Source organism: Parus major, chromosome 19 (assembly GCF_001522545.3).
Source record: "Parus major isolate Abel chromosome 19, Parus_major1.1, whole genome shotgun sequence".
NCBI classification, from domain to species: Eukaryota; Metazoa; Chordata; class Aves; order Passeriformes; family Paridae; genus Parus; species Parus major.
The window spans coordinates 2606219-2632507 of NC_031787.1; the positions used below are offsets into that span (position 1 = coordinate 2606219).

Below are 26289 nucleotides of genomic sequence, written 5' to 3' on the forward strand. Positions count from 1 at the left end.
ATAATGCTTCATCCAATTAGCCAGAAACTGCACATGCTTGAGAACTGAAATGTAAAATTAAGGAATCCAATGAAATGCTTAAAGCCAGAGAAGCAGAGCAGCCCATATGTTTTATTTTAGAATTGCACACACCTATTTATCACACTGTATTTTTCACAGTCAACATGTGAACCTACAGACAATTTGTACTTTTGTCAGGCTTCTCCTGGTGATTTAGTTAGTTCCTTGGGACAAACTATCTTAATTTTTAGCTCTTTCCCTCTGCAGTGTCTGTCCTCAGACAGTGTAGTCATCCTTCAAAAGCCCTTTTTATGAAGGTTTTTGCTGGAGATCCAAACTCAAGCCTAGGTTGCCCTTCAGGGATACACTAATGCAGGAAAGCCTCTTCACCTCTTAAGTGTAAGGGTTGATTTAGGCTTTTTATCTCTCTTTTTCATCCCAGGGTGCATTTTCAGTGCAGTGGCACAGTACTCCAAAGCATCCCAAACACACACACAGACAAAAATGTACATTTTGCAGCAATCCTGTGTGAGTTAACTTTTACCTGGCAGCTGGTAACTCTTTTAATCTGTTCTAGAAAGGTTCTAAAAGGCTGCTTTTTTCAGCTGTTCATCAAAACCTCCCGTATTTAGTGGGTCAGAAGATGGCGGCAGCCTGAGGGCCAGCAGGGCTCTGGACACAGACACTGTTGTTGCTGACTCTCTGTATGTGACAGTCCTGTGCAGCCTGGTGATGGGGACAGATGTGTTTTGGGGATTGCTGTACCTCAGCAGAATCTTGTTGCACCCCCTGCCATGGTCAGGGACATCTTCCACCATCCCAGTTTGTTCCAAACCCTGCCCAGCTTGGCCTTGGACACTTCAAGGGATCCAGGTGGAGCCACAGGGTCTCTGAGCAACTTGTGGCAGGGCATCGCCACCCTCAAAAGGAAGCATTCCTTCCTAATAATGTCTTTCATGAGGGCCTTTGCAGATCCCCGAATTGTTAGGCCTGGAAGGGTTCTCTGGAGATCACCCAGTCTAACCCCTGCCAAGGCAGGGTCACCTGGAGCAGGCGACACAGGAAGGTCTAGGTGAGTTTGGCATTTCTCCAGAGAGGGAGACTCCATGCCCTCCTTGGACAAGTCTGTCCCAGTGCTCTACCACACTCATGTAAAGTTCTTCCTCAAGTTGAGGTGTAACTTGTTGTGCTTTAGTTTACAGCGCTTTATGTCCTTCGTGAGGAGATTCCCCTCATGAAGAGCGCCCTTCCTCACCGCTAACTCCAGCTTGACTCAGGGAGGGGAGGCAGGGACCTTCCCAACATGGCGGCCAAGCACGGCTCCCCGCCCCTCAGCCGCTCTCAAGATGGCGGCGCGGAAGGGCCGGCGGCCGGCGCCGGTGCGCCTGCGCGGGCCCGAGTGCGGTGAAATTCCTGGCGGGGGGAGCGGGAGGTGGCGGCGCTGAGGGCTCGGAGCAGGAGGCGGAGGGCGGCTCGGAGCCACGGCCGCGCTGCCCTGCCCGGGACCCTGCGTGCTGTGGCGGCCGGCGCCGAGCCAGACCCCCGGCGGGCGCGGAGCGGACGGGCTGAGGGACGCTCGCCGCCACCTCTTGCAGCGCCAGGAGCCGCGCCGTCCCCGCCGCCGCTGGGACTCCCTCCCCGGGCAGAGCGGGGGAGAATGACGGAGCTCCAGTCCGCCTTGCTACTGCGGAGACAACTAGCAGGTACCTGGGCCGGCGGCGGAGGAAGGAGCGGAGGGCGGCGGGTGATCCGCCGCGGGGGAGCAGCGGCCGGGCGGCCTCGGAGGGGCCGCGGCCCGCAGCGGGGGAAGGAAGGGGCGCCGGCTCGGGGAGGGGGCGGGCGGGAGTGCGTGTGTGTGTGAGGGGGAAGGGGAGATTACGGCCCCCCCTCGCCGTGCTGTGCCCAGCCGGGAGCCGAGGGAACTAGGCCGAGCGGGGGAGGGGGAGCCCGACCGGCGATTGCTGCCAGGGGAGCCGGGGGAGGGGAGCGGGGCCGGCACGGTGGGAGAGCGTCCCCTCGGCTGCCCCCGTCTCGTCGGGGGAGCGCGGGGTGGCACCACCCGCGCTCGTCGGCCCCCCCAGCCCCCCGGTACCAAGCCTGGAGGACTCCTCCTCCCCTCCCCTTGCGGTCCCGTCTCCCTGGGGCGGGGGGGAGAAACGAGCCGGAGCTCGTCCCGCAGCGCGGGGGATGCGTGCGGGCTGATGTTCGGGGGTGTTTCTGAGGCGCCGGAAAGAAGGGGAGGAAGGAGAACTGTGCCCCCACCCACGGAACCAGGCACGCCGGGCCCAGGCTGACTCCCCGCACTCGCACCCCTTCCCGCGGGGACCTGCGGTACCCTTGTCCCGCCTCCCCTCGCCGGCTCCCCCTCAACTCCCGTGCCCGGGAGGGGGAGGCCGCTGGCCCCTTTGTTGTCAGGAGAAGCGGCGGGGGCTCCGCAGGCACCGGCGGGGGGGAGATGACCGGGCAGCAGTGGGTGCCGGCGGGAGAGCGGGTGGGACCGCTGCGGGGGGAGCCGCCGGGAGGGCCGGGGGGGGGGGTCCGCCGGGGGCGAGAGGGCGGGACGGGCGCGGGGGAGGAGGAGTTGGGGACCGGGCTGGGGGACGGACACGGCCTGGGTGCTGCGCCCGGGCCGGCGGCGGAGGGCAGCGGGGTGTCAGACGGGCTCGGTGTCGCCGCGCCCCCTCCCTTTGTCCCCGGGCGGGCGGCCGAGCTGGCCCGGCCCGGCCCCGCCGAGGGGCCCCGCATGCGCGGGGCCGCACAATGCGGCTCCATGTGTGCGCTGCCACACTTAAAGGGAAACGAGCCGGCAGCGCTCCCTTCCTCCCTCCCCCACTTGCACATGTTCGCCGCATCCTCTGCCTTTTGGGCCGGGATACGGAGATCCACTCGAGGGAACGCGGGGGTCTGCACGGTACCGTGGGAGAATCGGGTCGCCTCTTTCGTTCCTTACGTAAAAATTGCTTCGTACCCCCTTAAGGAAATGTGCGCCAGGTATACCTAAACTCGGGCAGTTACAGCGCTGGCTGGAGTTGGCCGAGTAGCCATACAAAGGGACAGGGTCACTGGGTGGCACAGGAATTCCCGGAGGAGGATTTTGGCCCGAAACTTTAGTTAATGTCGTTGGAAGCCTAAGGGTGGAAAGCAGCATTGTTAGCAGTAAGGAGATGAGGTTGCATAACCGGGTATAGCAAGCTGGATGGTGTTTGTGCATCTCCAGCACTGTTTTCTGGGTTTGGTTGATGATCAGTTTGAGAAAAATATCATTAACTACTATCAAAGAATGTTTTACCCTTTTAAGATGAAGCTCTTTTATAAAAGAATAATAACGATCACATACCGTGGCTAAAAATCTCATACTGTGGCCTTAGTCCTGAACATCACCATGCACCTGTTAATGCCCTGGGTAACTGCCGAAGTTATTAGTGGCATTCAGTGATCTGCACATTTAGATAAGGTAGTGACGCCTCGGTATGGGCTTACTGCAGGAGCTCCAGACTGGATGTGATGTGAAGCTTCTCTCCCTTATATATGATCCCTTAAAGGAAACAATAGTGTAGAATAGTTGCTTTCTGACTTGATTAAAAAAAAACAAAAACATTTGGTGACCTAGAATAGTTGTTCAGCTGTCTGGAATTTCTCTTTTAATCTACTAACTGTACTCCACAAAAGAAAGTTGGACTTTTAGTTGAAGTTTCTTGATAGGAGGTATTCAGCTTCTGTGGTGTATTTTTTTTTTAATCTTGTGAGGTCTTAAGACCCTGTGTAAGAACAGACTGGTTGGATATGTAAGTACATTTGTAGACTACTAGATCTAGGGGTTAACTTCTGTTTAACTTTCTGTTCATTCTTATCTGAAGGCTTTATGTGTACTGGTAAAAACTGGTGAGCTTTTCTAGTTGCCCCGATTACTGATTCAGCTGTACTGAGTGCAGCCATTTTCTTGTACCATGCAGCTATTGTGGGAGGTTTGTGTTTAAAGTAATATCAATACCTTTGGTATCCCTTTAGATGTACTAAAAGAAATTGAAACCATATTAAAAGTGCCTTTGTGAATGAAGTATGGTGAGCATTGAAGGAGAGTCTTGAACTCTTCAAAAGTCCTACATGGAATAACTGACCTGAGAAAGTTATCACATATGGAAGAAACTATTTTCTGTGTGACATCTGAACTGAGCTGGCACTGGACTGACACTGTTTTTTCTGGTGTCGTGCTGTTTGAAGTTGTAGGGCAGAGGCTGAGCTTTGTGATCTTCCCTACTGCTGACTTTCTTCCAAGTCTCACCTGCTCCAACGTGTCCCTTTGTGATTACCCACACTGTTTCTTCTACCTCAAACCAAAAGTCACTACTCTGGTGGTATTTGCCCTGGTGGGACTGCTATTCAGTCTCTGCTCCATGCACTTTTTGCCTGTATCAAGTGTGGTGAGTCATGGGGTTGTTACCTGGTGGTTGGGTTTTGGAGGACAGTAAAACAGACAGTTGATATGAGTTATGTGATTTAAACTAGTTTATATGGCTTTAGATCATTCACTTGTGCTTCAGTAATGACAAGAGAGCTAAAGTTGAAGCAAGACATCCAGAAAAGAAGGGAGGTTTAAGCAAGAATCTGAAACCTGTACAATGGAGCAGTTGAGGATTGTAAAAATTCTTAAATGCTGAGACCCTGGATATCTCTTTTCAATGTCCAAAAGAAAAAACAATGGCAGGAGGAGGGAGGAATGTTAAACAATAGTTCTCAGAGTGGTTACCTGTTTGGTCCTGCGTATGCTTTGGTTCTTAATTATGGGGAAAGGTGTCTGGCTGGAGCACTCTAATGAGCTGTTTTAATACCTGAATACTTTGCCAAAGTATAGGTCAACTGATGAGGCTGTTGGTTGTCAGTGAGATGTGAAACAACGGGTCTTACCAAACAGAGCAAGGCTTGACAACATAACGTGAAGTTGCTCCAGTGAGTACATGAAGACAGACTCTTTTGAAAGCAAGCTGGCTTGTAATTTGAGCAGGGAGCCAGTACCACAGCACCATGTACAACATGTTTGTGCACTTCAGTGGCGTGTTCTGGATGCTGATAGTGCTCAGAGAGAAGGGACGTTCAATGACAGTCACAAAATATAACTTCAAGTTACATGTGGGTTATTTTTTAATCTGCCAAATTCTATGTGGCTTCACAGTGCCTTTGCAAATGAAATACTGAGCTGGATCCCCCGGGATTAAACGTAGTAGCTGTTATTATATTGACATATGCTTGTCCCCATTAGGCACAAGAACAATTCAAGGTAGTAAAAACTTCAGTAGTTTTTATGGTCTTAAGTTTTTTTGGGGTTTTTAGGTCTGAAGGAAGTGGTGAGTTGGGATCTCTTAATAGCAAAGCCATTTAAAAAAGGTAGTCTAACTAGAGTGGGCGGATCAGATATCTGTGGACACCTGTAAAATTAAATGCTATTCCCTCTCAAATCAACTTAATTGTAAGCTGTAGCAGCTTCTGGAAATATCTTAAAATTCAAAGGTATTTGTTCTTTTTTGAGGAGAGGGGTGCTTTGTGGGTTGATAACAATGTGAAATAGAGGCCGTGCCTTGTCCACTTCTTCCAGGCAGGATGCAGGAAAAACAAAAAGAAAGTGCCCCTGAACTTCAAAAAAAAAAAAGTCTATGGCAAACATGTAGATTGGTGTAGCAGAGTTCACTCCTCAGGGGAGCTGGTGGAGGATAAACTTCTTTTTACAGCCCCAAAACTTTGTTCTTTAAAAAGAGATGCAGACAACAGGGTGTAAGGCTTCTCTTCCAGTCTCCAGAGCTGTCAGGCCCAAAGGTTTTACAGATTGAGGTATGTCTTTGAATACTTTTATTTCATCTTTCTGCCAAATTCTTGCTGACACAGATACTTCAGACTAGGCCGACTTGTCTAGTTCAACCAGCAAAATCACATAGAGAGGGTGCAGTTAAATCAGTGGTGCACAGTGGAACTAGAAGTGCGAGTTCTCTTTAACATAAACATGGAGCATTGGAAATGGGAATAACCGTGCCTTTGTTGGCTGAAGTTGAGCTGGGTTGTAAATAATCTCCAATTTAGGATACAGGACAAAGCCACACTAATGGTTTTCTTAAACATGAGAAACATGACATTATTTCAGTTTAAAGTGTATACAGCTTTATTTCACAGCAGAATGTGACAGTTAAACAGTTTTTACTTTCTTCTGTGGAAGAATCTTGCTGTGTAATATTGAGCTAGTTGAATTTTTGGCAATTAGGACTTTTTAAAAAATCTATTTGAGTGGTGAATGGAGAGGGAATTGCAGAGTGAAGATCACTTTATATATCAAAGCTGAGATGTGTATCTCTGGGGTGGCTGATGCATAAGAAACTTTTTTGTTGACCACTGGCTTACAGTAAGTTTGTCTATAAGATAATCATTTTAGTGGCACTGATGTGAAGTATTAATTTGGTACTAGATTACCTGTTAACTCCTTTGTGAAGGTCTGTTCATGTGGACAGTAAAATTCTGTATTATCCCAAATAATTAGGATTCCAAGGTCCTGCACATGTAAAACTTAGCATTTTAAGTGGTCCTAAAATTATAAACATCCCTGCATATTTTTTAAGAAGACTCTTGCATGTTTTTAGATAACCATCCATTTTTTTTTGGTCTGATGCTTTTTGGGGTACTTGGGTACAGCATGTGTGTAGCAGTCACCTTAACCCCTTGGCAACATAGGGCCCTATTACAGCAGATGAGATAATCCTGTTTCATGTGAGGTTGTGCTGACAGAATTATCAAAGCTCCCTTTCTCAAGCTGACTTTATAGACAACATCATTGCTAAAATACAGGCCTTGCTCAGACTCCAGTCACTACAACAGCACAAGCAGCCTGAATTTCTGTTGCACTGTAAATAACATGATAAATGTGACTGATGGCAAACTTTGCCTGCTACGTGTTAGTTTTCCAAATGCTTCTCTGGCAGAAATAATCTGAACTTTGCATCTTCAAAGAAAAGAATATTTATAACAGCAGCCACCAGCAAAATTTCAGGGATGCTGACAGTTTTGGAAAGTGAGGTTTAGCTAAACTACAGAATGGAAAGGTTTGATGACTCAACCACTTGCTTAAACAGGATGAAGCAAGAACCTGCCTCACCAAGGAGTCACTGCCTTGGCTCTGCCTGGGTCAGTTTACTAATCTTTCAGGGAAAGAAGCAAACTTATTGTGAACTGTGAGTTCTTTCCTTCTCTGCTCCCCCCCAAACAAGGCATTGTAAGTTATACCAAAGCAAGGGCATATCTGGATCTGGCAGCAGTGATTTATTCCTGTTTTGTTTGAGAATAGTGGAATGGGAAAACATTGCTGGAGATCCTCTGAAATAAGGAGCAAAATTAATACCATTTGAGAAAATACTTCCATCAGAATTTCTGCTTCATTGGTAAGAGCTTCATTTGGAGATGTTAAATCATGCAAAACCAACTAAATTGTCATTGATACCGATTCCAGCTTCATTATTGTAGTTATTTGTTGCAGAGCTGCAAAGGATTTATTGATTTGCTATATATGTATACATTTGTTTAAGAGAAACTGATATGGATAGATCAAGTAGAGTGAATGGTCTTCAGATGAAACCACATGTAATTACAGCTGATTCTGCCTTGACTTTTCTGTATATTGTTGTGATTTCTTTTTAATGCAAGACAGACTTGAAACAATATGGGCAAATTCAACTAATGTAAGATTACTCTATCCTTTCTGTGGTTGGTACAAGTTGTATTTTTGTTCCCTCAAAGCCCTGTGTTAAACAGTTTGAAAATAAGAGACCTTTGTAGATGAAACTTGTTTGCTTCAAGTAGGCATTCTGCTAATTTTTCTTCCTGTAGTGTGTTTAATCAACCTCTGTTTTGATGTAAAATACAACATTTGTTCCCAGCATAGAGATGGGTTTCAAATGAAGTGGAACTGATCTGAAAGGTGGCTGCTGTTCTGAAAGCAAGAACTAACCAAATACAAAAATGAGTGTGCAGGCTTGGGTGCCTGGAAAAAGGAGAGCAGGTGGCTTGTGTGAGGAATAGAGCATGTGACTCCTGAAACTCTCCTGTCCACTTTTTGTTCCAATGCATGGGAACAGAATCAGGGCTGCATTTCACATGCAGGCCTTTACTCTCACCAAGCTGCACCTACTTTGTGCTTAGGTTTTGAGTGCTGTGTGCGTATCTGTCAGTGTCTGGTCTTGATGAGATCTTTCACTTACAGTCTCTAGTAGGCTTGAGCTTTAGGCCACCCTGCAAGTGTCAATGTTCATGCTTGCTTTTCTTTCCTACTCTCAAGTCCAAGGCATATCAGCTGGAGCAGAGATCGGATATCCAGGCCCTGTAAGAACACTAAGTATAGCCATCTAATTGAAATGGTGTTCCACAAAAATAACTGCTCTCCTGGACGGAAACGTTTGCAGTTTTTGCACAGGTTTAGAGTAATAATAATAATAAAGACTTTTTGGTAGAAATCCTCTGTAAAGGTTTTCACATACAGTCTCTCTGTTTGTGGATTGTTAAGGGAAATATATTTCTGTGGTGTCATCATACACCTCATAGGTCAAGCTGGCTGTTTTTTTAGCTGGCTGGCATTTGTTGCTGATCTGGAAGATGGTGCTGTCAAGAGTCATTTAAAGGAATGTCTTAGAACAATTCTAAATAACAATGTGGCTCAAGTTAGGATATGCAAACCTGTTATTCATATTATGAGCAGGAGAGAAAACAAGCTGGAAGATTATCCTTGACTTGCACAACAACTTAGATGTTAACATCTCCCTCAGATGTTAATGTTTCCCTGTGGCATAGACAGGCCATAGAGACTTTTCAGTGGATTTCTAGTGGTGGTCTGGTTTTGTGTATGAACCACACACATCCTACAACATCATTGGCTCTGTGCAGCAGTGCTGTTTCATGATTTATGTGTATCTGACTGCTCAGAAGATAGTTGGATGGATTTTTATTTTTTTTTTTTCTTAGCTTTAGTCTGTTGTTAAATAGCTTTTAAGAAGTTAATCAACCTCTGTCCGTGGTAAACTCAGCTACATTAATGGCACCTAGGAAGACACCTGTCTTGCCAAATTCCAGCAGATGTGTACAGAAGGCATCTGAAACTTGTAGTCTCCTTTGTAGGTGAGAGAAGTAAGTGTGTGTGGAGTGTGATTCACCTGACCTGTTTCTGACACCTGCTTTGGGATGAGTTAATTATGGTGTCTCAGAAACTACTTACCTAGATAAGATCTCTTGAATGCTGCTGAGGGTGACCATCTCAAATACAGATAGATGCAGATACCTGTTGAATACCTGTCTAACTCTGAAGAGTGGAAACAGGCACCAGTCATGGAGGACAAAGTGGAGGTGGCATTTCTGTGAACTGAGTGTGACAGATGAATGTGGCTCTGTGTTGCAGTGGACTCTATGGGCAAAGCACTGAATATTCCCTGGTGACATAATTGCTTCCTTTTACATGTGGGTTTCTGAATCAGGGTTCTTCCAGTTCTTCTTACTATCATTGTTTTTACTCTCCTGATAACACTTCACTTCAAAATTCAGAACTTACTGGGAATGGTTTTAACAGACTTCATTCAACCTCCGTTTTAACTCTCTCAGGTGGTGTAACTCTGGATTCGGGTCTGATAGGATACACAGCATGGTTCTAGCAGTCTAGTCAAAGAAGATTGTCCAGAAAACATTTTATCTTGGTTTCTACCAAAGTTACATGACTGATGATAATTTGAACATATATTCTGAATTTACTGCTGAGAAACTTAATTCTGGAAGCATAACTTTAAAAACTTCAAACATTACTATGGCATTCAAAGGTTTTCATCAGATGAGTATGTTTTGTATTTCCAGTGATTCAGACAGGAAAGTTAGTTGAACGCCACATTTGTTTTCAAAGAAAAGGTTTGTGGTTTAGTAGGTACAATGTGTTCTGCAGAAACTTAAGTTACTGAGTTTAGATATTTGCTTAATGGCAAATACATTGAGGGGAGGGGGAAGCAGACCTTCCTTCTGTAGTGTGGGATGTTGGAAAAGGGCTGGTTTGAGTTTGTATGCAGAAGGGTGCATGTATGAAGAGTGCTGCAGAAAGGAAATGGCTCAAAATAAGTTGTTCTTGCCTGTTTTCAGGACTCTCAGGTGAAATGGTGCACGGGAGCAGACTGTGGGCTGGGTAAACTGGGTTGCCAGGTTAGATCAGTTGCTGGGTATCTGTGCTCTAGTTGAAGCTAAGAGCTGGTTTTGAGACCTGTGAGAAAGAAATCTAAAGGAACATTAACAGTGTCTGCTGATGTCCACCTCCATGGGTTTAAGGGATTATAGGGAATTCCTTAAGAACCAAGGCAGTACTAAAGACCTGCAAGCTCCTGGTTGGTGTGTTAAAACTCAGTTTTCCACTAAATAACCAACCTGAACTTCCAGTTGTCTGAATCCAGGTATGCTATGGCTCCTATTACCATGGAGCTACAGGATACACAGAATCAAGAAACTAAATTTTTAGTGTAATTCTAGAATAATGTGATAGTTTACCCATAAAATAATTCTAATCTCTATTTACTCAAGTTTTTCTGGTACCTTAATCCTCATAACTGTAGCAGCAGTTTTGGGAACTTTGGGCTAATGCTGTTCTCCACTTGTTTGCAAAGCTGAACTGTGGCAATGGCTAGGAATTTGACTAGGAATAAAACCAAAAATCAAACAAGAAACCTACAGCCTTGTCCCCTGTCCTTTTAAAATCTACTTCACTGTGCAAATCTAAGGAAGACTTCACAGGTATAGCTGAGGAGATGGTGAGTGAAGCAGTACACAAAGGTGTGTAGCACCACACTGAGATGTGGCTTGCCTGTTAATGCTAATTGTGCAACCCTTCTTACAGATTTTCTGAGCTCGGAGAATTTGTTTTGTAGAAGTCTGAAATGCTGCCCTTATTAAGAAGGAGTGATGTTGGAGCACTGGAAATTAGTTGCCAGGCTAAAATCAAACCTAAAGCTTCTACTGAAATGGTTGGTAGAATCTCTGCCTAAGACAGGTACGTCTTTACCACTTTAGTCTCCCTTCAAAATAATTTGAGTGTCCTTCAGAGGCTTAATCTGTTAAGTGTTGTCTATTTGTCACTCCCTCAGTGGCTATCAGGCGTGTGTGCATATTTTGAGCTATATTTTGTCTGAATTTCTTGGATGAGCTTGTAGAGCAAGACAGAACATGATGAAAGCAGATAAAATGGAAAGCTTGGGGAATACATCTCCACAAAGAGATCATGTTATTTTATGATAATCTCAGCCCTAGTTCTATAGGATCAGAGATGTACAGCTGGGTGCTGCAGGTAACAAAGTTTTGGAAATTGTAACTGACCTCAGTGAAGTAATAGGACTATATGGAAATCACGGTGTGGGGTACAGAGGAGGAGAGTCTAGAATGAGAATTTTCAGTGTGAACAGTTGTTAGAAGCTGCTGGATTGGTGCTGAACCTCACAAAAAGCAACAAAGACGACACAGGTCTGAGGTGCAGCAGATAGAAAGTGCTGATAGGGCCTGCTTGCTCTGAGAGTTGTGTAAGCCAGCTAGATGGCTTATCCAGGAGCCTTAACCAGGACTTGGGCTCCCTAGTCTTATTTTTGTATTGTACTCTATCCACTGGCTGCACAAAACTCACACATTTTGTGTGTGTATATATATATATATAAAAGAAGCTGCTAAAAAAAAAAATAGGAGCTCATATTTTTGAAAGCTTTGTAATGTAGCTTAAAATACTCAAAGAGTTCATATTCAGTGGCTGGCTGGGTTAGACGTCAGGCTGAAAAGTTTGAATGCCGTACATAGCTGTTCCATGGAGCTATGGGGCTGCTTCTGCTTAGTCATTTTTGTTGATGCTGTTTTGCTCTGGGATTGGTGAAGTCTCTTGGCTTATATAAAGGCAGTTTCAGGGAGTGTGGGAATGTCAGTAGCTTGGTGTAAACTAAACACTGAAACTGGAAGTGCAGCCCATGGTACTGTATTGGCTCAAGTTTAAGGCAATGGTAACTTAGTTCTGCTTTAGTAAGAGCTAAAGGGACAGACAGTGTGTTGTGTGGCAGATCATGTGGAAATGGAGCCATGGGGCTTTAAAATCTGTTCTGGATTTAAACAACACTGTTGGATTATGGGCCGTTAGTCTTCCTCACCTCCCAAATCAGGTATTGGATTTAATCTCAGGTTCAGGACTGGGATTAAAGGAACTGAATGTCTAATTTATAAGCAGACACTGGATTCTGTTCCAAGTATGTTGCTGCTTGGCAGCTGTCCAGGTGTGTGCTGCTTTGGCTGTCAGCTGCTGCTTGGTCTGCAAAAGGCTCTACCTGAAACTGCCTCTAGACTCTGTGTAAGAATGTTTTGTGGTTTATTTTATTTTTTTTAAATAATCATAAATGCAAAAAATATTGTCAGAAATGCTAAACCACAGACTGTAATATATAGTAGTTGCAAGTAAATGGCATTTAGTTAGGCATGGGCATAATGGAAATATGTTAATGTACTCATTTATGTTTAAAAAGTACAGCATATCTTTAGCTGAACAAGAAATCTCAAAGTAAAGCCGTTGAAAAAATTATGTGGAAGGATCCAATTCTTCATAGGTGTCTGGCTTCTCTGCTTTTCCAGGACTTTCAGGGCAGTTCTTCAGCAGGGCTTTGTAGAGGAACTGCACTAAGAATTCCCCTACCTCTACTTGTTCCCCTCTCCCTGTCTGGAAAAGGGAACGGAATCCTTTGCTTTATCCATGTGCTTGTCTTGGGAAGCTCCTGTTTAGGCTGCAAGCAGTTAAGTGCTGTGGTTGGTGGGGACTGACAGCACAGGGAGCAGGTGTCCCTGCTCTGGGTGCAGTGTCAGTGTCACTCGCTCGGTGGGCAGTGACACTGGCCTGGCAGCAGTGTGTGTGTGTGTGTGTGTTCCCTTCGTGCCCTGCCTGCATTGCTATTCCTTTGGGATTTTGGTGCATGGATTTCACTACTGTGTGAGGCTCAACTAGTGAAGAGAGAGGCAAGAGACAGGTGGTACTACTGGTTAACTTGCCTGATACACAGCACTGACTATATCCAGGGAAAAATAACAAAGCCAAACAAACCTTGGGCCTTGGTGTTGGCAGGTTTTAATGAGTAGCAGCTATTGGCTATCCATGGTAAAGCAGCCAAGGATGATGCTTTTCATGTCTCAGTGCAGAACTTTCCTGAGACTTCCTTTTTTGTCTGCCTGCCAGCCATGTTGTTTAGTTTAGCATAAATAATCTGGATGGAAAAGCTCATTTTTAAATTGCTGTTGGTAATTCTTGGCATACCTCTTGTGGAGAAGGTGTATGAGCTTATATTCACTGTTTTTCCTCAGAGTATTTCTGCAATCAGCAGCTGTTTGAGATGTGCTTCAATACTGCTGTCATGGAAGGAAAATAAGCTTTTCACAAGCTGAGACTGATGCCACCTCCTGTAAAAGAAGTAATGTGCTCATTTGCTTTACAGGCAGCATATACTAAGTAAACTTCTTTAACTGCTTTAACTGAAGATTTTTGTTAATGATTGTCCCTTTCATACAATTCACAGATGTTCTACACAGAACTTGGCACAAGTCCTTTTTTTCTCTGTGGAAATGCAGAAATGATGGTACTTGTGTTTCACAGGCTTAAATTCAAGTTTGAAAGTTTTAGGTGAGATAGTCAAACCTAGTATTTGCAGTCTGACTTCTGTAGTTACTATGGTGGGCATTCTGTATTACAGTACTAATAATATCTGAAAGGGTGATGGAAATGTCCTGAGCAGAGATGGCTTTTTTCACAAGCAGTAGACAATTTTTAAAATGTAATCCTGCATGAAAAAATAGGTCATATTTAACTACTGATGTGGTGGAACATTAATAGACCATCCCAAAGAAATGTTTGTATTAAGGAGGTAGTTTAAGGGACTGGTGAAGCTCTCTTTTAATGTGACATGCTCACCTAGGCTATCTGCCCTTTCAGCTAAGATTAAATAGGTACTCAAGCTTGTGCCTCTCTTTCCACAAAGTTTCATAGATGCCAGTGTCTGAAAACTGATTTACTTAGAGGAGGCATGGCCATGCTGTAGCTTTTGGGTTTGAGGTTTGCATCTTGGTTAGAGAGCCTGTGATTTTGTCTTCTCTTTCAAGCACTGTCTGAAAAAACATGGTTGGGCTCAGTACCCAAATCTTTGTCTTGCACCTTGGGGACTGGATGGCTGACCTCACCTCCTGATCACACCCTTCTGAGCAGCTCCTAGGAAAACCCCTTTCAGTGTCATCTTTGTGGATGAGTTTGACTAAATTATAAGTGACAAGTTGTTGATCCTGCTGTTTCCCTCTTCAGGACCTTGGTCCTTCACGTGAGCTGAGCACTTTGTTTTCCCAGTGTGAACTTAGACTTCTCTGTGTAGGGTTTGAATGGATTCTTCTTGCCTTTTTTTCAGCCACACTTTAAATAGTTCAGAACTTAACTGGCCACCAGTGACTGCAAGCTTATGGGCAAATCACTTGGGACTTAATGGCAGCTTTTTCTCCAGAAAGGTACAAGGTTCTCACTTGAAGTTCCTCTGCATGTACCTGAGGGCATATATAAGGCCATCTGAACTTAAGTCTTATGGCTTTTAGGTTTATAAAGTGGGAATATGTAGACAAACTGTGTTATGGAACAGAATAATGATGACTGCAGTGTCTGACAAGTTATAAAATAAGTATGGTTGGTTTTTTGTTTTTGGTTTGTTTTTTTTTCCTCAATAACTACCATTCTTAATTTCGTTTGGGAATTACTGACTGGTTGAACAAATAACTTCTTTCCCCATTCCTGTATCCTAAGTACCCAAGATCTGTCAGGACTTTATACTGTTGGAAATACGGGATGAAGAATTTGAATTTGGCATAAATATGGCATTTAATGAAGGTGTCAGTTAATAAATGTTCTCACTTTCCTACCCCCACCACTGGATTATAGGCAAAACTTATTTGAAGTGTTTAGTTCCAAATCTTAGGGTTTTTTGCCTGGAGCAGGCTGAAAACAGTTCAGTAGAGTCTAGAGTTAGCTGTGACTTGAGTATGGCTATTTCCAGAGAAGCCTCTATCTGGCAGTAGCTGTAGTAGCCTATACACTTAGAATGCTCTATTGCTTATTACTGATGGGAAAAACTGTGAAGCAAAAGGAAGAAATAAAAACACACAACCCCATTCCTGAGCAGCATAGCAACTTATCTTCTTTGTCTCTTGTACTAGTTCAAAATATAATAAATCATTATCTCCAGAATTTACTGGCCTAAGTCTCAAGTGCTTTCAGATTCTGAAAAAAAAAAATTAAACAAAGTAGAATGTTACTTTTAAATAAAAAGATAGTGTGACTTAGGTCTTCTGTTAATGTTTTCTAGAGTTAAAGACAGACTTTAGTTTAAGATGGCTTCTTGGGGTTCATGTAAAGCTTTTTTATTATTAGAAAGCCTGTTTCCTGACTTAAACACTTGTTGGTATCTAGTTTAGAAAACAGTGTCACATAGTTATATGTTGTTCTGGTGTTTTAGGGTCAGACATGGTCCCAGGTCTGGCAGAAATGCTTGTGGTGGGGGAGCTGAGGGTACTCACTCAGGCTGTCAGTCCACGAGCAAGCGCCAAATGTCATGGGGTTTTCTGGTCATCTCTGGACACAGGAGCAAAACCAGCAATGTGTATTATAGACACCTAAAGTTACTCTTAAATTCTTTTTCCTACACAGAGCTCAACAAAAATCCAGTGGAAGGCTTTTCAGCGGGCTTAATAGATGACAATGATCTTTATCGATGGGAAGTCCTTATTATTGGTCCTCCAGATACACTATAGTAAGTACTGATACTTATACAGAAACTTAAGTGAAATTGGATTTACTAGTTCTAGTTTGCTCCTAGTGAATGGAAGCTAACCAAAACTTTTGTGCTCAATTAGGCAATGCTCTTCTGTTGCTTGCAGAATACGTGTAAATAGCTGGATTTGCTGTGTAGAAGTTCTAAACTGTTTTGCTCCCATGGGAAAAGGCAACACTGACCTCTTTGTACTTGTATGGAAAAGAAAGAGAATAGGTACCCTTAGAGGCAGCTTCTGTTTTCTTTCACATGTAAGGCAGATAAAATGCACTATTTGCTGTTGCTGCTGGGAGGCTGTAGTTCAGTTGATAGTGCTATGTTAAACCATTACAACTTAATGCTTGTGATGGTAGGAAAATACTCAATTCAAGCAGGATGTAGTTGGAGGAAACTGCAGCAGTCCATAGAATTAGCTTCAAATCCTGTCAGTTTGAGATGGGAGAACTTCCAAATGGATCCTGGAGCACTTTGGGGTGGTCATCTACTCCAGTTTCTGAAAAGGATTCTGTGCCCAGGAGAGGTCAGTTTAAAGTGTATTCCTGGAGGTGAACTCTGTTCTCTTCATTAAGCTGTTGCAGTGAACTACTAGTACGAAAAGCCTAGTGACATTTACTTGAGGTCAGTTTTGGTTGCAGCATGAAGTTGTGTATATCTGTCAGCAGACTTGGAATAAGTATTTAAACCCAGTAATCAAATTGCTTGGCTTTTCCACAAGCTCACTGCACTGTGGTTCTTGTGTCTTGCATGAGATGGTTTCTCCAACTTCTGTTGACCTTTTCTGAACAGTCTTGTGGTTCTGTTATATTCTCATGGCTATCTTATAAATACTGTCAATAAAGAAATGCTGCTTCTAATTGATTGTCATCTTAGGCATTAAAAGTTGCGATGGTGGCTTTTTTAACTCCACTTTTATAGGGTTCTGAGCTTTTTTTGATGCTTTTTGGTAAGAAACTCTTCAGAGAGTAGTTTCTTTGGTAAGGAAACAACTGTCTCCAGTTGCTGTTTTTCAGGATACTATTACACTGAATCCTTATTCCCTGGGCTATTTGATAAGGACAGTTATATATAATAGTTTAGCTTGAACAATTTTCAAACATAGCTCTCATTCCTGGTCCCACTTTATTTCTTCTGAGTTTACTTGAAAAGACTTTAGCCTTAGTGCATTACTCTACAGACAGAAACCCTTTTATCAGGAATATTGCTAAAAATGACATTGGTCTCCCTTAATTGACAGCTGTATTTCATTAACTGATATCTAACATATATCCACTTTAAAACCTCTATTGTATGCAGTTGGTATGGGGCAACCAGGGATGCCCTACAGCCTAGTAGCTTTAGGATCTGCTTCTTTAAAAAGGAAAAGAAGGACTTTTTTTTCAGTTTGAAAGAAAGGGTTTGACTGGTTTGGGTCTATCAGCAAATGCAATCTAGCTCTCCTGTGTCTTGACATTATGGATGTTAAAATAATGTTTCTTGAATTCTTACCTCTCCTGGGATGAAGGATTCTTTGGAAACTGGCTGCCTTTTCTAAAACTTATGAAAAATAAATGCCGTGGGTTCAGATGCCCTCAGCTGCTTCAAAGAGCCAAGTTACTTAAAGGCAGTGCTTTTTGGGATTTTTTTGTTTGTTTCTTTGGGTTTGGTTTTTTTTTTTTTGGAGACACTTGCTGGAGCTGCACCCCATTTGGTTAGTGGTGGTAAAACATGTTATTTTTCTCAGTAGACAGTGCGAGATTTATGTTCCACTTTTTGTTTTGCCTTTGTAATTCCAAATTTTGTTACAACCTTCTGTTAGAACAAATGACAGTAGCAGGACAAATGTTATGTTATTGACATTAGCAAAGTATTCCAACTGTAAACCTTTCCATCTAGCACAGGCCTTCACATTTTTCAAAAGGCACTATTCCTGGCCTGTAGCTCCACATAAAACCTGAATGTCTCTTGTTTATTATTGTTTTCCAGTTGAGTGGGTAACTAATGCAGAACACCTCACTGTCATGCCTGAGTCACTTTAGCTTAGTGTTGAAAAGGTGGCATTGGAAGTTTTCTTATGTTTAATGCTCTAGACAGAGCTTTCTGCAGTTTTTCCCTGGGGCTCACTGCTGCAGACTGAGACCACAAAATTAGGACTGAGGTCTCTAACAGAGTAAATTGGGTGTCTGCTAGGCTGGACTTGAGAAAGGAAGTTATTGGCAATACCTTTTTTTTTCCTGTTAATAAATGTACTGAGAGGGAAAAAAAAAGTAAGTTGTGATTCCAGATGGTAAATTCCTTGGCAGCTTTTTTATTTTTTTTTCCCCCCCCACCCCCATGGTTTTTCCCCTCTGGAACATCATCTTAGTTCTAAAAAAGATCATGCTGGGGAACTGGCAGTGTCTTGTGAAAGGATCTTCTCAATGTAGAAACTCTTTACATTGCATATGGAAGTGTTGATGCTGTTAATTACCAACATGATGTTAAGTTGTGTGAGGTGTAAACTTAGAACATCAGTAAGTTCCAATCTTCAGCTTAAGCTTACAAGAAACTCTACTAAGATATTTTTGATTCCCCAGTGAAGGTGGTGTTTTCAAGGCTCATCTTACTTTTCCAAAAGACTACCCACTGAGGCCGCCAAAAATGAAATTCATCACAGAAATCTGGCATCCGAATGGTAAGAAATGTCAAAGTTTCAATTTCTTTTTGCAGCTCAGAGCTAAAATGTAGTGAAGACAAATAGATACGTTTCTGTTCGTGTCAGAAATATGAAACTCTTTTACTTTGCCATCCTCACTTAATAGAGAAGTAATAATGGTTTTTAATAGTGCTGCTCTGAGAGCATATAATACTCTTAAAGTATTTTCAGAAGCTATTCAGAGTAGGTTCTTCCATTCTTGGTAATTGTTCAGGTATTTTTTTTCCTTAATTTTTTTCCTAAGTGAAAAATTCTAGTCTGAGGAGGAACTTGACTGCCTTTTGTTATACATTCAAATATTTCATCGTGCTGTTGCTGACTTGGCAGTTCAGTATAGAAGGCCCAAGGTTGTCCTCATCTAGTGAAGCATGAAAAGAAATCTTTCAGTCCCTCTAAAGGAGACTTCTCCTAATGTCTCATTTACCTGTGGACTGATGGAGATTGGATGGGAAGATAAAACAAAATGGAAGACTGTTTTACTGGGAAAGAGAAATATTCTTCAATTTCAGAAACTGTAGATATTGAAAGGTGGGAGGAGACAGTGCTCCCATCAAAAGGACAGGGAATATTTTAATGCTGTGTCAGTTTCAGCTCTGGAAATATCAGAGTACTTGTCAGGCACTTTCTAATTCCAGCAGTTTGAATCATATTTCAGTATGTTTCAGTAATACCCAGCTGATGCTGTTGCTGTGGAAAAAAAGTCTCGAGTTTGCTGAACTTAACAGAAAAAGCTGTAGTGGAAGCCTGTCTAAATAAATAGTCTTGAGAGTTGCAGCATGATGTTAAACTGAGTCCTTCCTCCCCATGTGCCCTCTCTGTCAGGAGTCCAGGCACATTCAGACTTCCAGCAAGCCCTGTTTATTACAGTTTAAGTTCTGAAATAGTTAATTACTTTCCTTCTTTATAAAGTGTCTTCACTAACGTGTTTCAGACTAGCTGGAATGAAGATGAATAGCTCCATGACTGTCCTGAAGAAATGCCAGCATGTTGTTCATGACTGAAATATGCCTTGTTCTATTTTGTAGTTGACAAGAACGGTGATGTCTGCATTTCAATTCTTCATGAGCCTGGAGAAGACAAATATGGCTATGAAAAACCTGAGGAACGCTGGCTTCCCATTCACACAGTGGAAACTATAATGATTAGTGTTATTTCTATGCTAGCAGATCCCAATGGTGATTCTCCTGCTAATGTTGATGCAGCGGTAAGACTTTCCTTGGTCTGCCAATTGTCTTCAATGCAGAAACCTTGCAATGGAGTTCTGTTTCTAGTTTAGCAAACAGTAACTTTGGGAAGAACCTTTTCTATCACAGGCTAAGGCTACCACTGTGTTGGGAAAAGCAATGATGTTGTCAGACAGAACTACTAATTAGCATTGGGAAGTTACTTTCACTTCTCTAGAACAGTCTTCCTGTCCCATGGATTAGAGCAGTAGGTTTGACTGTGTAGATCTGTGCTCTGAGAAGGTACTCAAAGGCTTCACTGAGCATCTGACCTTCAGCTCAAAAGGGAGGTTTATCCCAGACTAGACTGACTGGCTCAGGAGTGAGGAAAAATGGTCTGATTTACAAAGACCAGGGTGAATCTGCAGGGGTGAGATGCAAGTGTTTGATGTAGCACAGTGTTCTGGAGCATGGCCTGTGCTGTGTGCTATCAGCTCTCTAGAAGAGCTGTGTTTAGAGCAGAATATAACAGTGAGGCTGAGGAAATGTTTGTGGTAGGGAGAGAAAAAAGTCTCAGTTCTGGAAGGGCATCGGGGGACAGACTTCAGGCCCCGCTCATTTGGCAACACTGATGTGCTCTTAAATTGCACTGAGTGTTGTCCTTTCACAAAAGACAAGTTCTAGCTCTTCAAACTGTGGGAGTGAGGAAGGGAGATGGCAATTGTGAGATGCAGAGTTTTGTAAAGGAATGTTAACCTGCTCTGTCAGCCAAGCTATATCTTCTCAGAGTGGGTGGGAATTTAGTAGTTTCCTGGAGCCTTTGATCTGCTATGTTGTATTTTCAAAAGTGGTTGGTTGAGCTCTGCTGAAAAATCATCATGGGAAGAGACTCATGTGGAACAAATTTAATGGGAAGAAAACAGAAAACAAACAGAAAGTTGTAGTGAACGATTTCCTCATTTAACCTTAAAGTGTTGGACCTCCCCTTTATGTGTCATGTTACTGGCGGAAACAGACACCCGGGAAATGTGGACATTTCCTGCTGAGAGCACTGGGAGGAGCAAGTTATTAATGAAATGTTAGAAGTGCAGTTAGAATTCCTCACTTCACAAACTCATGTATGTTGAATATAGCTGGCCTAACCCTGGAGAAAGCACATGCTTTTAGCTGTGCTTGTCACCTTCCTGACATCAAACTTTTTGTATTGTGCCCCACTCTGACAACTACTTCAGGAGTGGGGTTTTTATTTTTTTGGTTTTTCCTTAGGAAAGTTATACACAAAATGAACTTGCCTTAGGGTAAAGGTCAAAAATTAAAACAGCTTTTTCTAGCCCAGCATGAAAGAACATAAAAATCCAGATTTGACTGTGAAGGTAGTAGTGAGGCATCACTTTGGATGCTAGAAACTATTTTTCTGACTGTGGCATTACATGTTTCAAGGAACTTTTCGAGTGCTGCTCGAGCAGTTGGCATCTCCTGCTGGATTGTAGATCTCTTCATATTAGCAAAAAACATACTCATCAGGGCAATGAAGGATCAGCAGCTTCTGTGTTTATCACAGCAATAAAATTTGGCAGTTACTGTAAGATACTTTGCTGTCATTAGTTTCTGCTTTTAAGTGAGTCTAATGAATAAGGTGTTACAGGCAGTTCACAGGATTATAGGAGCAGGGAATATATCTGCTTTCAGGAAAAATGAACTGTCCATGTTGGAGTACTGTCTTTTGGAGTGGGAGAAAAATGAGGATCAAGAACCTGAATAGATGTTTTGAAAAGCAAATAGAACAGTTCATGACCTAAAAATACATTTTTGGAGATTCAGCTGTCAAATTGGAAACTGCTTGCTATTCAAATCTGAACAATTCATAGAACTACAGACACAAAAAGTAGAAACAAAATCTAAGGCTCTGAAGCTCAGAGGGCACAAATTCAGTGCTTTTCTTGGCCTTAAGCCATCTTGTGTAAGCTGTCCTGTGTCCCAATCCAAGGAACCAAATGTTTGCTGCATGAATTGCTGAAAAAGAAAAAACTAATTAGTACCCTTATTTGTGCTTTCATATGAAAGTTATGATATGCTGGGCTCTCCAATGTGCTGATTCTTTAAGTGAGCTTGGAGGTGATGAATGTTAGGATATGCCATTTATCACTCAAATGTACTACAACCTTCACTCCAAGTGGGGGTGAAAAGGTGGTGTATGCTAGATTGCATCAGGTGAAACAGTGTTGGGGTTTTTAACCCCTTCCCTCACCCCTGCAGTAAGAATCTATTGTATCAGAAACTAAGAACTGTAGAACTTCATGAAATAAGGGGTTCTTTGTATTTTCCCCACCACTTCTGACTGGAAGGCAGTACCCAGCACATCAGTCTTAACCACACCTGATGCTCCTGTGCTTTCATCTGAGCTTGTTGTGAGCCTGGCACAAAACAAACTTGGCTGCACTTTCTCATGTAGGATTTTGTGATACCTTGATGTGTGTGCATCTCTAGGTTCAGACTTCCCTCTTACCTGTCTTCCTGCTCATCTTTATCTTGGCTCTTCATCTCTGCAGCTCTGAAATCAGATCCCTGTCACAGAGACCTGTAGGTGAGCTGAGTATTCTCATAAGGTCTTTCTCACAGAGCCAATATCTTACAGCCATATCGAACTAGGAGGTGTTTGCTTTTGAAGGACACTGCTGTGCCTCTTCTGGATACTGTGACTTCTGTATTTCTGTCCTGGAGTGTCCTGATTAGATTGAAGGGAGCTGAAACTGTCTTAAAAATCTGAGTAACTGCTGGCTTCACAGTACCTGTGTACCCTTTTCACCACTGCAGTTAAAGACACTGTCTCTAACACATAACAGCTTGTGGTCTACAAGTTGAGTTTGCTGCTACTTTGCAGGCTAAAGCAAATAGATTTTAGCACAGACAGTGTGAATTACTGGTAAGCCACCAGGTTAGTCTTGGAGCTTGCCTAAAATCCAAGGGGAAAATTACATCCTCTCTGTCTTGTGAGTGGCTGGCACAGAAACCCAGAGCAAACTTTCAAAAGTCCTGAATATCACAGGTTTTCAGTGAGTAGCTCAATGACTAAGCAAATTTAGGTGTTGACTAGATGGCTAATGACTGAAAACATAAACACCAAGAGTCTTCCTAGAGCTTGTACAACTCCTTGTTGTAGGACTGACATCTGAAAGCTGTCTATTCAATTACAGAAAGAATGGAGAGAAGACAGAAATGGAGAATTTAAAAGAAAAGTTGCCCGCTGTGTAAGAAAAAGCCAAGAAACTGCTTTTGAGTGACACTTATTCAGCAGCTAGTAGCTTCACTTTTTTCAGGGTAAGTATCCTTCTCAAGACAAGTCAGTTACCTGAGCTGAGGATTTCCTGCTTAAGTGTTGCTGAACTATTTTTCTCCCCCTCAAAAGAAAAAGAAACCCCCAAACCTTTCTTCTTAGCTGCATGATCTCAGTGGAGCTCTTTGGCTGTATGCAGTATTAAAGACTAAAAGAAGTTAAGTGCACTTGACAGGCTGTTCTGCCAAAATTGGGGAACTTCTCTTGTATTCTTTTGTTTTATGCTGTTCAGAAGTTGAACTTCTCTTTATCAGAATTCATCCTGCTTTATTAATGGCGCTTAGAGGTTACTGGAGCTGTAATAGAAGGGGGTGATAATTCCTTGATATTCATTATTGTGAAGAACACTTATTAGAGTCTTAAAAACATCTTAAAAGTCTTTGTTATCTCAGGAGTTGCAGATTATCTTGCAGATGTTGGTGGCATGTTGCACATAGGAGTTAAATGAGACTTCAGTTAGGTTGATAGGAACCACTGAGAAGGGTTTGCTTCAGGTATCTGTGGGAATTTTAACAGAAATTCTGGCACAGCAGAAAGCATCAAATTGAGATATTACCCGTCAATAATATCAAGAAAGGTGGTGTTCTCTTCAGCAGCCCAAAAAACATCTTTAATGAGGAAGGCTTGGGAATAGCTTCATAAAAACAGTTGTGTTCTGCTTGGAAACTGAACTGTGGTGTATCTGAGAGCTTGGACAAGTTTTGACCTGAGAGTAGCTGACGTGATATTTGCATTTTTTGCCACCCTGTTAAAGAGCTTCTGACTCAAGATACTCTAATTTACACAATCCCATCTCAGTTTTAATGGGACTATTTATTTTTTTTTTAAATAACCTCTCATAGAAATCTCTGTATTAAAGCATGGCCCTTAAATCCATGGCCTTTGGTCACTTTATCTTGGGTATGCCAAGGAAAAACTTCCTCCATGAGATAATCATTTCCCACTCTTGCTTTTCAGAGCAAAACAGAACTTCATGTTGAAGCTGCCTTTTCTTAATGATTGGTTTGGCAAATAAACTGCCCTGACCCATTTGGCTGGCAAACCCCAAATCCTTATTTACTGGTTATCTACACTATATATAACTCACAGGGACAGAAATATGGCACTGTATGTAGTTCAGAGGGGTTGTACTGACTCAACCAGAGCAGCTTACTATGTTCTACTGCTGGGTAGTTTTTTTAATCACAGTTGTGCAGGAAAGAGTTCCTTTCTTACCCTTTTCTAAACTGGGGGGGTTGGGGGAGGGCTCCATCTGTGACAAATTCGTTCTGCAGTCTCTCTTTGCAGAGATGTTTTGATTGAAAGGAACTTTCTTCAGCACGGATTAAGCATGAAAAATGCTTAATATTGATCAAAAGACTAAGCAAAGGAACAGAAAGTCTTGTACAACTGCCTATAACTGGAGTGCAGGAATTGTTAATGCAGCTGACTTTTTTTTTCCTGTCTTGGAGAAAGGGAGTAACTGTGAGTAACACTCCAGAGTATCCTTAACTAACCTCAGCTCTGTTGCCATGTTGAACTTAGCTATAGTGAAACAATGTTCTTGACAAATATTTTAAGTAATTGGCTGTGTTGCTTTTTTGGAAGGGGAGAGCTTTTCTAAGTCTGGTGACTCCTCCCAAGTGAGCCATGGGCAGGGAATTGGATGAGAAGGGGCCACAGCTGGTTTCAGACCAGCCCAGTGTGACAGGGGCTGTGGTGTCAGTGCTTGCTGAGCACTGCTGTGCCATTTGTACCTACCGTTCACAGTAAGTAATGCACAGACTTTTCAGTGGTAAATCTGAAGTGTTTAGCCCTCTGTGTGAATAATCAAAGCTTTACACACTGTGCACTCGACAAGCAAGTTACAGGAGCCAGAAAGTCTGATAATTGAGCTTGGATAATATACAGTGTGCTCAGCTAACTCCAGTCTTTCTCAGGTGATGAGTTTGGATTTATCCATCTTCTGTTTGGAGGTATGTGAAGCTCTTGAACAAGTAATAATTATCTTCTTCAGCTTGAAAAAACTAATTAACATCTTGAAAAGAATTAAGGATGAAGAGGGGTTTTATTTTAACACCTGTGATTTCTTTGCAGGTCTCCAATTGAGAAACATGGCACTGTTTTTTTTCCTGCACTCTACCCACCTTTTGCTGGACTTCTGTTGTTACAAGTTGGCAAACACTGGCTGGAACTGGGCTGCAATAAAACATGCCAGTTATCAATGCTGACAAGAGCCTAACAAGTGCCAACACAAGATGATTACGCATTTTGAAATCTAATGAACTGCTTTAACCTTCAGGAAAAATTGTAAAGATGTGTACATAGCACAACATGATCCGGATAATATATATACTGTTCATGTACATCCACAAATACACATTGTACCAAATAATGCTGTCTGTAGTTAGGGATAGAATTGTGTAAATTCTAAAGATTTTAGCAGGTTTTTTCTCTCCCTATTCATTGTTTCCTGAGTTAAAAAAAAACAAACAGCAACTTGTGAAGCATGTCAAAACCAATTAGGATACTAAGTTGGTTTTTTGGTTTTGTTTTTTTTCCTCCCACTTTAATTTTCCTTTGACCCACCAAGGCTTAATTAAAATTTCTTGCTTATTAAAGTTTAGTATTTTTTTTTTTTTTTTTTTGGAAATGTGGTCCCTTTTATTTCCCCTATCAGAACTTAAAATTTTCCTAATTAAACCCTGAAAGGATTTGCTATCAATTACTTGTGTCTTCTTTTATGATGACCTTTGTAGTCTCAAAGGTGCTTTTATTTCTTCCCACCCCTTTTTTAAACCCAATTATTCATTCTTCTTGAATTTGGTATAGCAATAAAACTGGCCATGGAGCACCCTTGAGCAGCCTGATGAATTTTTAACTTCCAGGGACTTGAGTGCTTTCACCTGGAAGTTTGGTTGACTAAGTTAGTCCAAGATAGGAATGAGCTGCTTTTTATGGGTGAAATTTTTGGTTTGCCTTTTTCATTGCCTGTTTGTGGGGTGGGGTGTGTGTGGGGGAGGCTTGTTTTTTCTCAAGGTTGAGTTCAAGCATGCACATCTGTAGGCTTTCAAATGACTAACTTCTGGGTTTGGTATCAAAAATAGTTTCCCTCCTTTACTCTCTTCTGTGGTCCTTCAACTGCTTTGCCTTCTACTTCAGAGTTTTCTTCACCTAATGTACAAAGAAAATGGCGATGTATATTTTCATGTAATTTGATTTTTGGAATTCTGTCACCTTCTGTAGTGAGTTCTTCCAAAATATAATTTTTTCCAATAA

At 42.5% G+C, this 26289-nt stretch overlaps 1 protein-coding gene across 4 annotated transcripts; it reads left to right on the forward strand.

Moving 5' to 3' along the window:
- The first annotated feature begins 1408 nt into the window (after positions 1-1408).
- Positions 1409-26289, forward strand: UBE2G1 (ubiquitin conjugating enzyme E2 G1). Of its 4 annotated transcripts, XR_001524591.1 has the most exons (7): positions 10936-11038; positions 15740-15842; positions 18416-18513; positions 19560-19738; positions 22892-23015; positions 24951-24986; positions 25108-26289. XR_001524591.1 is itself a non-coding variant. In XM_015646847.3 (6 exons), exons 1-5 carry the CDS (start codon positions 1658-1660, stop codon positions 22976-22978), a joined length of 513 nt encoding a protein of 170 aa, XP_015502333.1. In that variant the 5' UTR covers positions 1409-1657; the 3' UTR covers positions 22979-23015; positions 25108-26289. The 4 variants fall into 4 exon arrangements, 3 of the variants coding, with proteins under 3 accessions (XP_015502333.1, XP_015502331.1, XP_015502335.1); XM_015646847.3 differs by lacking the exons at positions 10936-11038; positions 24951-24986 and adding an exon at positions 1409-1703; XM_015646845.1 differs by lacking the exon at positions 24951-24986.

Coding starts and splice junctions, on each gene's coding strand:
- UBE2G1 (XM_015646845.1), top strand. CDS start 10,951: ATGTTGGAGCACTGGAAATTAGTTGCCAGGCTAAAATCAAACCTAAAG. Junction 11,039..15,739: donor AGAATCTCTGCCTAAGACAG/GTACGTCTTTAC, acceptor TTTCCTACACAG/AGCTCAACAAAAATCCAGTG. Junction 19,739..22,891: donor CTGCTAATGTTGATGCAGCG/GTAAGACTTTCC, acceptor ATTCAATTACAG/AAAGAATGGAGAGAAGACAG.